General features: G+C 44.0%; 1 protein-coding gene across 1 annotated transcript in view; it reads right to left on the reverse strand.

The window, feature by feature from the left end:
* Nucleotides 1–5966: 5966 nt before the first annotated feature.
* Nucleotides 5967–14872, reverse strand: part of apba1a (amyloid beta (A4) precursor protein-binding, family A, member 1a) — a gene marked incomplete at both ends in the record, with an annotated part of 33046 nt that continues 24140 nt past the window's right edge. Inside the window, 4 exons of the mRNA XM_083645085.1 lie at nucleotides 5967–6038; nucleotides 7227–7367; nucleotides 10636–10755; nucleotides 14041–14134. Of these exons, the coding sequence (XP_083501211.1) occupies nucleotides 5967–6038; nucleotides 7227–7367; nucleotides 10636–10755; nucleotides 14041–14134 (427 nt within the window). The remainder of the gene's footprint in view (nucleotides 6039–7226; nucleotides 7368–10635; nucleotides 10756–14040; nucleotides 14135–14872) is intronic.

Genomic DNA, 14872 nt, shown 5'->3' on the forward strand with positions numbered 1-14872 from the left:
ACTATTTACCCGCTCAGAAACCACAAGGAGGCTTCAGTCCTTCTGCAAGTCATTTATTGTTGTTGTAAATACTGTTACAAACATTGTGGCTCTGGTACAGGAATGCAGCTTCAATAGCTGGAACGTCACAGAAAAAGCGAGCAAAATAATTTAAATAAACATTGCTGCTGCTTTACAGAAATTCTATTTTTCTTGTATGCGTTTTCATCTTTAGACACATTGAGAGAGTTTAAGTTTCAATTACATTCAAGAGTGCACTTATAAATACTTGTTAACCAACCGTGCAGCCACCATTTTCAAGTGTTCGCTCCCTTGAATTCGTTGACAAAGGTGGGCTTAGTTGTGTCGCACTATACTATCCCCGACGCGTCAGGAAAGGCGATATATGTCACATGATATATGTCACATGATCTTGTGCTCTACCTTACATTAATGCCATTTTACACAATCAACGTTTCCTACATTTCACTCGCCTTAACCAACCGTTCACATAGCTTTTGATTCACTGAAGCTTGTCTATATGCTCAATCCAAACACACAAAAGAATTGTTAAAAGTATATTTATGCCTTTACACATTTTCCTATATATTTCATCTATATGTATATTTGATGTATCCAGCTGGTTTTTGTTTGAACGTGGAGTACACTGGTCGTAATCACACCACACACACTAGAAGCAGGGATGGTACAGCATAATTACGCGGCTCCGGGAAAGCCCATGTTCAAGTCTCTTCCTCTCCAGTATCGTTTGGACATAATAAAACGTACAGTAACAGTAAGGCCAAAATGAGCTTCGTCGATGGAGATGAGATGATGGGTCTAGCGATGGGTTTTGAAGGGAGGGTTTTGAGGGTGGAAATGTGTCTCATTTTGTCACTCCAGCAAACCTCCAAGTCGTTTTTTTCTCCCAGTGCCCCCTCCCACAAGAAGGCAGAGAGAATGCTCCAACAGACAAGCCCATATTCTGCTGTATTCTTCTGTTATCACAGTTCATGTTAGTTTCAGTCCTGTGCCCACCCGTTTATTACAGTTAACACACTGTATATGAAGTCTCAAGACTTGATATGTCTATTCAAAGTACCTTAAATTCATCACATATTATGAGAAACCTATGGAAAATCTAAAGAAAGTACATCTTTTAGGATGCAGCCCATATAATTATACCCAGCCTTGAGATAAGCACCCTTCAAGTGTAAAAAGAAGAACTCATCGAGGTTCCCCGAGAGTGAAAAGCCTCCTTTCCGTTCCAATGACTGACTCATGCCATTGAATTACTCGCGTGTTGACCAGCGTGCTATCTATCGCACGTGGTAAAAAAAAGGTGTCACATTTCCATTTAAATAAAATATCAAACAAAGACCATTGCACTTACTGTAGGTTAACAGTTGAACTCGTACACAATTGTTTACTACTCACAATTTCCCCGTTGCAAGAACTGAAAACTGACTGCAGCTCTGTATTTCTGTGTGCATGCATTTGATTTGAGCTGCTTCCCCTGTAAAGGCTCATTTATGCTCCATTCTCGTACGGAAATAAATACATCCGTTTCAAATGATGTAACCGTGTCTTTCACGTTGGCATCATGTTAAGCAATACATCCACTAGTGGGCAGTAGAGAGTGAAATGTGTGAGTGTGTGTGTGGTAATGCTCAGTTTTGTCTTATCTGTAAGCTTTCAAAACGTGCACAATTATGCACAAAATGATGCAGAGTATGGACAGAAGGCTTCGTCCATAATGCGTATCCTTATTTAACATCTGAGCATAATTGAGCCTTAATGGAAAACTAATTAACCTGTAGCTTTGGTGGACATCAAGTTTTGTTGTGAACATTTGCAGATGAGCCTCTACACTTTGTGACTAAATGTGCCTCAGTGTGTCATGTCTGCTTTCACACGTCATGTCCTGAGCCATTTGGCCTTTCATTCATTTTGTTCATAGGATTTGTTGAAGAAAAGCATGATAAAACACCATCCTTTTCAAATGAGCATAGTTTCACTCCAATCATGCACAACCCCACCACCCAAGCACCTACTGTACTGCAGTTAGTACCAGCATACTTGTTACGTTTAGGAGGTTATAATGTCTACAGGTGTAACATGCTGCCTGGAGCTGCCTTTCCAGGTCAGGCGCTTCCAAGAAAGAATGTTGTGGAAATACAAACACTATGAAAACATGAGCAGCAAAGCAAACCAACAAAAGGAGGAAAGTCGTAATGTCGCGTCTCCCTGCCTTGACTCTTCACCTAATGTGTGGAATTGTGCTGCATTCACGTGCTCCTTGGAAGCTCCTAAGTACCAGTTGTGAAGTCCTAATTACGACATGACACCATTCAAGTGCTCTTAGTCGGAAAGAGCAACAAACATGGACGCCAGAAGTAAGGTTGTTTATCGTGGCTGCTGTTTTCTTACCAAAAGCATGTAGTGGGTCATTATGGTAGCTACACAGGCCATAATGTGCAACTACTAAAAATAAATACTATGAACAGAATAAGGAAATATATTACTTTTTACAGTGAATTGGTGACACGGACTCCATACTTTCCGACATTGTTGAAACCTCACACAACGTCACAACTCGGAAACTCGAGTATCATCGAAATTTCCCAATTGTAAATACGACATTGGAGGCCGTTCATGTGCTTGCAACTCGTAAATACGGTAAACACGATATATCCGAGGAGCACTTGAATGCATGAGTGGTTTACGGTAGGCTAGTAGGAGGGTGAGAGGGATAGGCTATTATCATGAGTGGATCACAGTAGGCTAGTAGGAGGGTGAGAGGGATAGGCTATTATCATGAGTGGATCACAGTAGGCTAGTAGGAGGGAGAGACATAGGCTATTATCATGAGTGGTTTACAGTAGGCTAGTAGGAGGGAGAGACATAGGCTATTATCATGAGTGGTTTACAGTAGGCTAGTAGGAGGGAGGGAGGGAGGGATAGGCTATTATCATGAGTGGATCACAGTAGGCTAGTAGGAGGGAGAGAGGGATAGGCTATTATCATGAGTGGTTTACAGTAGGCTAGTAGGAGGGAGAGAGGGATAGGCTATTATCATGAGTGGTTTACAGTAGGCTAGTAGGAGGGAGAGAGGCATAGGCTATTATCATGAGTGGTTTACAGTAGGCTAGTAGGAGGGAGAGACATAGGCTATTATCATGAGTGGATCACAGTAGGCTAATAGGAGGGAGAGAGGCATAGGCTATTATCATGAGTGGATCACAGTAGGCTAATAGGAGGGAGAGAGGCATAGGCTATTATCATGAGTGGATCACAGTAGGCTAATAGGAGGGAGAGAGGCATAGGCTATTATCATGAGTGGATCACAGTAGGCTAATAGGAGGGAGAGAGGCATAGGCTATTATCATAAGTGGTTTACAGTAGGCTAGTAGGAGGGAGAGGCATAGGCTATTATCATGAGTGGATCACAGTAGGCTAATAGGAGGGAGAGAGGCATAGGCTATTATCATGAGTGGTTTACAGTAGGCTAGTAGGAGGGAGAGAGGCATAGGCTATTATCATGAGTGGTTTACCGTAGGCTAGTAGGAGGGAGAGGGATCGGGGGAGGCAAGCTTGGTCACATGAAATTCATGAAATGTGCACGCGCTTCAAAATGCAAATAATGTGAAAAGTGAGAGAAGTGTGCTTGACATGGAAAGTAACAGTGTGGAGGTTGGGGAGGTGTGAAGGTGAAGTAACAGTGTGGAGGTTGTGGAGGTGTGAAGGTGATTGACTTGGCTAAACCTAATCGTTAGCTAAGCTTTTCACGTGATGGACAGGTGAAAATGGCGTGGCCAATTTTCTGCTACTGTCACATGTCGTCCACAACATGTGAACATGTGTCATGTCGTCCACAACATGTGAATCTGCGTCTCAAAGTTCTCGCTCATTTCACAACAGTTTGTGAGATGGTGTTGAGGGAAGAGACAAAAGAGTGAAAAACTAGACGAGGGAGACATGGCAGTGTGGGCGAGTCAACAGCAGCATGTGCTTCTCCACTTCCAACACTATATTGGGTCTATAGTCAGGTCCCATAGGCTGGGCCTTATGTAGGCTGGGCCTTATGTAGGCTGGGCCTTGGGTAGGCGGGGCCTTATGTAGGCTGGGCCTTATGTAGGCGGGGGCCTTATGTAGGCTGGGCCTTGGGCTGGGCCTTATTGGCTCCCATGCTAATGTTGAGTGATTGTAAGCTCCATGCTAACACTTTAGCTTACACTATGTTGAGTTATATGAACGTTTGGCCACTAGCATCAAAAGTTAGAAGACGGACATTTAATAATCAGAAAGCTGTTAGTGCTTTTCATGGCCTGTATATCTCACTACTAGAATAAGGGGGGGGGGGGGGGGGGGGGCGGCGCGGTAGCATGTATCGAAAACAAGAAATGTGATAGGAAACAGCTTTAGCGAATTTGTAACCAAACTCCATTCAAAAACATGCCGTTTTAACAGAGTCCATTCCGACAACGAGGGGTGGCATTGTGCCAAAAATGAGGCAGTCAAAATAGTGGTCGCACCGTCGTCAATCACTGTGGGTGATTTATTTTACAAGTGGCATTCAAGTCATATCTGACTAGTTTTAAATTTATTTCTCCCCACAAAAGGTTGATAGCCTATCAGTCAGTCAGCTCCTATCCTCTCCGCAGTGTGGACGCACAGTCACACAACACTGCCTGCCTCAAATGGCTGCCTCACACAATAGAATTGGCTGCATCACGTTAGCGACAAATCTGGAGACTTCAAAAAACATGCCGTTTTAACAGAGTCCATTCGACAACGAGGGGTGGCAATGTGCCAAAAATGAGCGCTTCCGCCTTTGTTAGGCTACATAAAGCCGCCCAGTCAAAATAGTGGTCGGACTGTCGTCAATCACTGTGGGTGATTTATTTTACAAGTGGCATTCAAGTCATATCTGACTAGTTTTCAATGTATTTCTCCCCACAAAAGTTTGGCTTTTTCTGACATGGGAGCAAGCAAGCAGCGCAGCAGTAAGCATCCCTCCTGATGCACTGGACCTGGCTGCCTGCAGCTGAAGCGCGTTGGGATCACACTGCCAAACAATTCAAGCCGTTTTTGCAGCACTTGAGGAAACCGTGAGTTTGCTCGTTGATATAAGCGATTGCCCGAACGATTCATTAATTAATAAACTAGTGAACATGAAGTGAAGTGAAGTGAGTCACGAAGAGCCACACCCGCCCACTCAGACGGATCTGCGGATAATGACCTGCCACTGTCTAACAGCAGCTGCGATTGCGTGGAAGCGGATCTTATACTGGCGGTCGAGGTGAATAAGATACGGACTCGCGGGAGTGCGCGTAGGCCGGCTAATTGTTGTTTAACATGCAGGCCAACCGGCTAGGAGCAGGTTATAATACAGATTCCACTGCATGTTAAGAAGTGGCTATTGTGACATCATCAGTGATGCCACAATTGCTTGAGTGACATCACTGATGATGTCATAGGTAACCAAAAATGGGACCAAAAACGTGACCACCCAAATGTGACCAAAATTGCAGAACCCACTTACTCCCTTTTACATAAGGATATTTCATGTACAGTATATCTCCTACACAAAACTGCCAGACTTAATGGCATATCATTTTTAAGATGATACTTACCATTTAGCTGCTAACAAGTTCTCATTTTCTCACTTTGAAATGAATGCTAGTGTTTTTGATTCTCTATCAATAGTGTATGCTAAAGTGTTAGCATGGAACCTATACTATCTATCACTCAACATAATGGACAATCGACCAGGGACACAAAATGATGATTTTGGTGTCTATGTTCACGTCACTTAATGGGTAAGTTGACCAATGAGACGATTGTCGACCGAAAACTCACTGTACAGTATTCCATTAAGTGTGGACAGATGGGTAGTTGATGTAGTAGAATGTATATTGGGTTGAGGAGAGGGGTCAAAGTTGAATATTGACAGTTTAAAGGGTGTGTGAGGTCAGGGGTTATCGTTAGATGTAAACAGGTTGCTCCTGGGCAGTCAGCAGGCGGTACATGGCTGCAGGCATCGTCTTCATGTGGATCTGAGAGAGAAAGAAAGAAAGAAAGAAAGAAAGAGAAGAGTGATACAAAGAAAGTAGAGAAAAATGAATAGATTGTTTAATTACTGGTTTTGCCTATCACAGATTCACAGAATAGGTCTTTGGAGGGTCACTCAGTCAGTCTGGGAACAAGTCGCTCAGAAATGGCAGGCACTTTCAAAAAAAGAACGGCAGATGAATTGCACGTTTAACCATCAGTGATACAGTTTAACTGCCGCTGTCCCTTTTGACAGTAACGATTAACGTTACCTACATGGATGCAGGGGAGCAGAGATCCCTGCAGAGCTGCAGTGAAGAAGTGCGTTACTTTAGAAGGGCAGGAAAGAAGAGCGAGCGACTGTGTCAGTGGCATTTTCAGTCAGCTTACAGTCACGTCAGCCTTCCCTTTGAAAAACACACGGCTCCGCTCGCCTTTGGCCAAGTTGGAAATATATTGACAGATTCGCACTTCCTGGATCAATAGCTCTTATGCGAAGCATTTGTAACGCACAAACAACGCCTCTACAACCTCATTGTCACCTAAACGAGCAATCCTCCGAGATGGACAAATAACATTCGTCTTATCGTGCAGCCAGCTGAGGCGAGTGCTTAGAGACCGTCTACAAAGTGCAACACGGACTACAAAAAAATATTCAATAACTTCACTGTCGTACAGTGTAGCTTCACCAAAATCACGTCACACATCAAAGACCTCTCCTGCTGGTTATACTACAGCACTAAGTTTGGAAAAATATGATTTTACATAATTTTTGTGAAGTTTTCTTGGGGAAATGAATCAATAACTTCACTCTCATACAATGTAGTGTCACCAAACTCGCGTCACACATCGGCCTCCTGCTGGTTATACTACTACTAAGTTTGGAAAAATATGATTTTGCATTTGATTTTTTTTGCTGATCCGAAATGTGACACACACACACACACACACACACACACACACACACACACACACACACACAGGTAAGCCGCCCCCCGCGGTTGCTACACGACGCACATGGTCCCTTGGCTGAATTTGCCCTTGTTGTGTTTGTATGCATTAAATGCAATACATTTAATGCATTTGGAGAGTAAAGAGATTCTGCCATGACCTGATGAGCCCTGACCTCATGACCTCCTGACCTGATGACCTAATGACGTCATGACCTGAGGAGCCCTGAGTCTGTGTCTCACCTCTCCCACAGCACTGGAGAGGATCTGGACAATCTTTTCGTGGGGCGTGGCCACCACACTCTGGCTGTTGATCTCGATGATGCGGTGCCCCACCCTGACCCCGCCCCGTTCAGCGATGCCCCCACGCATAAGGCTGCAGATCTGGCCGAAGGGGGAGAGAGAGAACACCGCTCCAGTTGGAAAAAAGCGTATTATTGTTAACCTTGAAAACGAATGGAATAACAAAAACTATTTTCTTTAACTGAAATAAAATTAAAACTGGGCTACAAACAATAAATAACTGAAATTAAAATAAACTAAATTATAGAGAAAATGGCTTTTGTTTTCATCTAAAGTCAATTTATTTCATACATACTGTAAGACTAGAATATTGCATGGATTCTGGTTAATGACACAAACACACTGACAGACACTCATCTTTTAGAGTTGTCTTTTGTGGATGGTGGTTCATCTGTCCTGAGTCAATAGAGTATTTTTTTTAATGGTACTGTATGTTTTGTTGAGTTTTCATTATATTACCGTAAATTTCGGACTATAAGCCGCGGCTTTTTCCCCGTTTTTTGGCCCTGCGGCTTATATAACGGTGCGGCTTATCTATGGATTTTATCAGCTAACGGCCGCTCGGGGACCTCCAAAATCTATGGATGTTGGTATGAGGCAGAACGAGAGCAAGACAGACATTACGAGAGCGAGACCCTGATTGGATGATGTTGCAAAAAATGTGCCTCGCGACCTGATTGAAGCACTGTGCCACTACGCTCTCTCAGCCACTACAGTAAAACACCCTCCCTCCTCCCTCGCTCCGGGGGGAAAATGGCAGCGATTGAGCCTGAAAGACAGTCTGAATGAAATTGAATGTAACATTCCCAATTCTATGTATTACATTCTAAACTAGAACGACCGCAACGCGGACTTATGCCTCCGCCATTAGTTGATTCTGGAGTCCAAATCGCCATTTGAGGCAAATTGGAAGAGATTCCGTCAAGGCGCTCCTGTGATGTTGCGTTACAGAGCTTGGAAATTGGGTGTGTGAGAGGTCACAGTGACCTTGAACTTTGACCACCAAAATGTAATCAGTTCATCCTTGAGTCCAAGTCGATATTTGAGAAAAGTTTGATTAAATTCCGTCAAGGCATTCCTGAGATATCGCGTTAACAAGCTTGAAAATGGCGTTCGAGAGCTCACCTTGACCTTTGACCTTTGACCACCAAAATCTAATCAGATCATCCTTGAGTCCAAGTCGATGTTTGAGACAAGTTTGATTAAATTCCGTCAAGGCATTCCTGAGATATCACGTTAACAAGCTTGAAAATAGCGTTTGAGAGGTCACAGTGACCTTGACCTTTGACTTTTGACCACCAAAATCGAATCAGTTCATCCTTGAGTCTAAGTAGATGTTTGAGGCAAATTTGATGAAATTCCGTCAAGGTATTCATGAGATATCGCGTTAACAAGCTGGAAAATGGCGTTTGAGAGGTCACAGTGACCTTGACCTTTGACCACCAAAATGTAATCAGTTCATCCTTGAGTCCAAGTCGATGTTTGAGACAAGTTTGATTAAATTCCGTCAAGGCATTCCTGAGATATCGCGTTAACAAGCTTGAAAATGGCGTTCGAGAGGTCACAGTGACCTTGACCTTTGACCACCAAAATCTAATCAGTTCATCCTTGAGTCCAAGTCGATGTTTGAGACAAGTTTGATTAAATTCCGTCAAGGCATTCCTGAGATATCGCGTTAACAAGCGTGAAAATGGCGTTCGAGAGGTCACAGTGACCTTGACCTTTGACCTTTGACCACCAAAATCTAATCAGATCATCCTTGAGCCTAAGTGAATGTTTAAGGCGAATCTGATGAAATTCCGTACAAGCGTTCCTCAGATATCGCGTTAACAAGCTTGAAAATGGCGTTCGAGAGGTCAGTGACCTTGACCTTTGACCTTTGACCACCAAAATCTAATCAGATCATCCTTGAGCCTAAGTGAATGTTTAAGGCGAATCTGATGAAATTCCGTACAAGCGTTCCTCAGATATCGCGTTAACAAGCTTGAAAATGGCGTTCGAGAGGTCACAGTGACCTTGACCTTTGACCTTTGACCACCAAAATCTAATCAGATCATCCTTGAGCCTAAGTGAATGTTTAAGGCGAATCTGATGAAATTCCGTCCAGGCGTTCCTCAGATATCGCGTTAACAAACATCGTACGGACGGACGGACGGACGGACAGCCGTACGTACGGACGGACAACCCGGATCCATAATGCCTCCGGCCTGGCTATCGCCGGCGGAGGCATAAAAACTAACGGCAACATTTTGGAAGGCTAAGCCACACAACTAGCTCGTTGTAATCTAACATCATGCTTCAAAAGATGGAGAACTGGCTGTGTTACGACGATGGCGGCGAGAAGAAGAAGGAAAGAAGGAAATCAAGCAGCAGCACGTAACCTTGGCATCAGGGTGTTGACACAGAGAGCAGACGGCCGAGGTGTGTCCACCGTTCAGATCCGACTGAAGGCCAAAACAGTCGCCACCGAAATGAAAATTGAACATTTTAGAGGTGGACCATCCTGGTGTTTCAGATTTATGAGACGAAAGGGACTGTCCGTCAGGGCGCGGACGACTGTGTGTCAGCAACTCCCTCCCGACTACCAGGAGAAAATTACAAACTTCGGCGAATTCACACAAAGAAAGATCAAGGAATAATCCATCGGACCGGAGCAGATCATAAATATGGATGAAGTGCCTTTGACGTTCGACCTGCCTCTCACTAGGACTGTTAACAAGAAAGGTGAATCGTCCATCACGTTGAGAACCACAGGTCACGAGAGAACAAATTTCACTTGTGTTCTTGGCTGCACAGTATCTGGAGTAAAGCTCCCGCCGATGGTGATTTTTAAGCGTCTCACAATGCCAAAAGAAAAGATCCCCAGCGGGATATGCTTGTTTTGTTGAAATGTTAATAAATGGGAGCTTCCCCAAACAGCCATCTCTTTCCCGACAATCCCCTCTGTGCACGAACCCTTACATATGGTAATTAAACATCAAAACACCCGCGGCTTATAGTCCGGTGCGGCTTATATATGTAACAAACAGGCAATTTTGCTGCTGCGGCTTATACTCAGGTGCGCCTTATAGTGCGGAAATTACGGTAATAATAAATACTTTTTCTGACCTTTTTGAATCTCACCCTGACATGGCTACCCCATATTACAAGACTAAAACTAACACTGAAACTAATACAAGCTAAACTAAAACTAAGCACTTTTTTTTTTTACACAAGTCAAAACGAAATAAAAATAAAAACAAATGAAAAATGTAAACTATAATAACAACCTTGGTCTAAAAGCATGAACCTTGTTCAACATTTTACCAACGTTTAACAAATTGCAAAGTGATTGATCAGTGCTACCCACAATGCCGTTCTGGACGCTAAAGCCCAGCTGGTAGCGGAGGTCGGGCCGTCTGATGAGTACGGTGGTCACTGGAGGGCATCTGACGATGTTCAGCTTGATACGCGACTGGTTCTTCAGACCCTGAACACAAACAATACATGTATAGACTGGTTCTTCAGACCCTGAACACAAACAATACATGTATAGACTGGTTCTTCAGACCCTGCACACAAACAATACATGTACAGACTGGTTCTTCAGACCCTGCACACAAACAATACATGTATAGACTGGTTCTTCAGACCCTGAACACAAACAATACATGTACAGACTGGTTCTTCAGACCCTGAACACAAACAATACATGTATAGACTGGTTCTTCAGACCCTGAACACAAACAATACATGTACAGACTGGTTCTTCAGACCCTGAACACAAACAATACATGTATAGACTGGTTCTTCAGACCCTGAACACAAACAATACATGTATAGACTGGTTCTTCAGACCCTGAACACAAACAATACATGTATAGACTGGTTCTTCAGACCCTGAACACAAACAATACATGTACAGACTGGTTCTTCAGACCCTGAACACAAACAATACATGTATAGACTGGTTCTTCAGACCCTGAACACAAACAATACATGTACAGACTGGTTCTTCAGACCCTGAACACAAACAATACATGTATAGACTGGTTCTTCAGACCCTGAACACAAACAATACATGTACAGACTGGTTCTTCAGACCCTGAACACAAACAATACATGTATAGACTGGTTCTTCAGACCCTGAACACAAACAATACATGTTCTTCAGACCCTGCACACAAACAATACATGTTCTTCAGACCCTGAACACAAACAATACATGTACAGCGTCAGTTGCTGTTTGTACATTGCCATACTAAAGACACATGATACCAGTGGTGATTCCGATTTAACAATTCCAGTGGGGCCACAAAATGTTTGACATGTTCATACAACTAAATGAGCAGTGAGCACACATTCAAGATACAGATAGAGAGATGTAGAAACTGTGTGAGCACACATTCAAGATACAGATAGAGAGATGTAGAAAGTGTGTGTATGTAGCAGGGTAGGACAAACTTTTCAAATAACATCTGGTCTAGGATACTCCTTGGATGGGAGACTGGTGCTGGAAGTGGTGTTGGAGGACCAGTAGGAGGTGCTCTCCCCCTCTGGTTTGGTGAATAATCTAGTCTGATGAATAATCTCCCCAATGCCCCAGGGCAGAGACAGGGACTCTGTCCTGTGAGTGAGCACCGTCCTTCAGATGAGACGTTAGACCGAGATCCTGACTCTCTGTGGTCATTAAAGATCCCATCGGCACTCTTCACAAGAGTAGGGGTGTAACCCCAGTGCCCTGAGGGGTGTAACCCCGGTGCCCTGAGGGGTATAACCCCGGTGCCCTGAGGGGTATAACCCCGGTGCCCTGAGGGGTGTAACCCCGGTGCCCTGAGGGGTGTAACCCCGGTGCCCTGGCTAAATTCCCACACAGGCCTTCCTTCAATCATGGCCACCTAATCATTCCTCATTACTTAATTGGCACATTCAGTCCTCAACTCTCCCCCGTGATGCTGATGTGTGGTGAGCGTTCTGTGATAGTTGATGTGTGGTGAGTGAGCGTTCTGTGATAGTTGATGTGTGGTGAGGGTTCTGTGATAGTTGATGTGTGGTGAGGGTTCTGTGATAGTTGATGTGTGGTGAGGGTTCTGTGATAGTTGATGTCTGGTGAGGGTTCTGTGATAGCTGATGTGTGGTGAGGGTTCTGTGATAGTTGATGTGTGGTGAGCGTTCTGTGATAGTTGATGTGTGGTGAGGGTTCTGTGATAGTTGATGTGTGGTGAGGGTTCTGTGATAGCTGATGTGTGGTGAGGGTTCTGTGATAGTTGATGTGTGGTGAGGGTTCTGTGATAGTTGATGTGTGGTGAGGGTTCTGTGATAGTTGATGTGTGGTGAGGGTTCTGTGATAGTTGATGTGTGGTGAGGGTTCTGTGATAGTTGATGTGTGGTGAGGGTTCTGTGATAGCTGATGTGTGGTGAGGGTTCTGTGATAGTTGATGTGTGGTGAGGGTTCTGTGATAGTTGATGTGTGGTGAGGGTTCTGTGATAGTTGATGTGTGGTGAGGGTTCTGTGATAGTTGATGTGTGGTGAGTGAGCGTTCTGTGATAGTTGATGTGTGGTGAGGGTTCTGTGATAGTTGATGTGTGGTGAGGGTTCTGTGATAGTTGATGTGTGGTGAGGGTTCTGTGATAGTTGATGTGTGGTGAGGGTTCTGTGATAGTTGATGTGTGGTGAGGGTTCTGTGATAGTTGATGTGTGGTGAGGGTTCTGTGATAGCTGATGTGTGGTGAGGGTTCTGTGATAGTTGATGTGTGGTGAGGGTTCTGGCGCAGACTGTGGGCGCTGAGGGTGTGCTCCTCCCATGTCTTCAGTGCCCACGAAAAGTCGAAAAGGCTTTTCTGTGTGGAGTTTGCATGTTCTCCCCGTGCTCCCTGGGGTTCCTCCGTATATAACCCCCCCACTAAAAACACGCAGAAGATCGTCGTCTGACCAGCAGCGGTTGGAAGAAGTTGGTCCCCGGGCGCTTCACTGCAGCTGCCAACCGCTCCTGGCCAGAACCATGGAGGAGGACGAGCCAGGATGGGTCAAACGTGGAGGACAAATTTCACGGCGCCTCCAAAGCATGTGTGTGTGTGTACTGGCTGTCATGCACGTGCGTGACGATGGTGTTTGTGACAAATAAAGACGGGGTTTGTCCGTCCGGTTTAATTGAATTGAATTGAATAAGCCTTTATTGTCTCCCTTGGGAGAAATTCTTTTTGGGCATCAAGAGACACAGCGTTAGACATATACATATTGACATATAGACAGTGCAATCAGACGACAATTAACATTAAATTCCTACAGTGTACATATACATCAAGCGTACCCAGTGGTAAAATATTGCACCAGCCCTCCGCAAAGAAAGAGCAAAATGTTGAAATGAAAGATTATTATATATTGCACCGCTTCCCTAAAAGCTCAATCTTAATCTCTGAGCTACTGTAGGTGCAGCATCAACTGTTGCTGTATTGAAGTTACTATAATCAGGAAAACATCATTCTTGTCAAAAATAATAGATCTAGTCCAGTCTTGCTATGCTCGGGTAGTATCTTTTATCTTTTAGTATCAATCACAGTGACATTTCACCGCCAGTGTTTTTCTCAAAACTCCGGGCCAGCAAATATTGATTGAAACAAGAATAGGTCAAAACCTAGTAGGTTATTCAGTGTTTACCACCATTTCTTTCATATGTACTGCTTGATTGAATGTGTTCTATTAAACTACTCTCATAAACTGTTAGCATCTAACACAACTGGTGATTAAATGAATGAATATTCGTGCATACTACACCTTGATGATGCTCTGGCAGGTGGACAGTGGCAGTCCCACTAGGCTGGTCCCATTGATGGACATGATTTGGTCTCCAATGTTAACTCGCCCAGACCTGTATAGATGGTAATATACAGTACAAAGAAATGTATAGTATATATAAGGTATAAATAGTAATATTTATTTATGTATTTATTATTTTATATATATATACATATATATATAGATCAGTTGAAGATGCTGTCAACCTGGCCCTGCATAGTTCACTACAACACATGGACTCACCCAACACATACATCCACAGTTCACTACAACACCTGGACTCACCCAACACATACATCCACACCCTTTTCATAGATTTCAGCTCTGCCTTTAACACAATAGACCCGGTCAAACTCTTCCATAAAATGACGGACATGAACATTCCTCTCTCTCTCTGTCATCTGATCAGAAGCGTTCTGTGGCGGAGGCGTCAGGTGGTCAGGATAGGCAGCCTCCTGTCCAGCCCCCTGACCCTCAGTACTGGTGCCCCCTAGGGTTGCATCTTCTCCCCCAGGCTCTTCTCCATCTACTACACCAACCTCCTAACATCCCACCACAGTTCAGTTTCCTTTTTCAAATATGCAGACGACACCACCATAACATAACATAACTCATCACCAACAATAACCAGGATCATTACCGTAATCAAGGGCCCAAGCTGTCACTTGGTGCCAGGACAATAAACTACATCTCAACACAAAAAAGCTGTTAAACAACTTCAGCTCATTCAGAATGCGGCTGCTAGAGTTCTAACAAGAACCAAGAAAGCTGAACACATTACACCAGTTCTCAAATCCCTGCATTGGCTGCC

The sequence above is a fragment of the Poromitra crassiceps genome (genome assembly GCF_964638095.1).
Source record: "Poromitra crassiceps genome assembly, chromosome: 10".
Classification (NCBI taxonomy): domain Eukaryota; kingdom Metazoa; phylum Chordata; class Actinopteri; order Beryciformes; family Melamphaidae; genus Poromitra; species Poromitra crassiceps.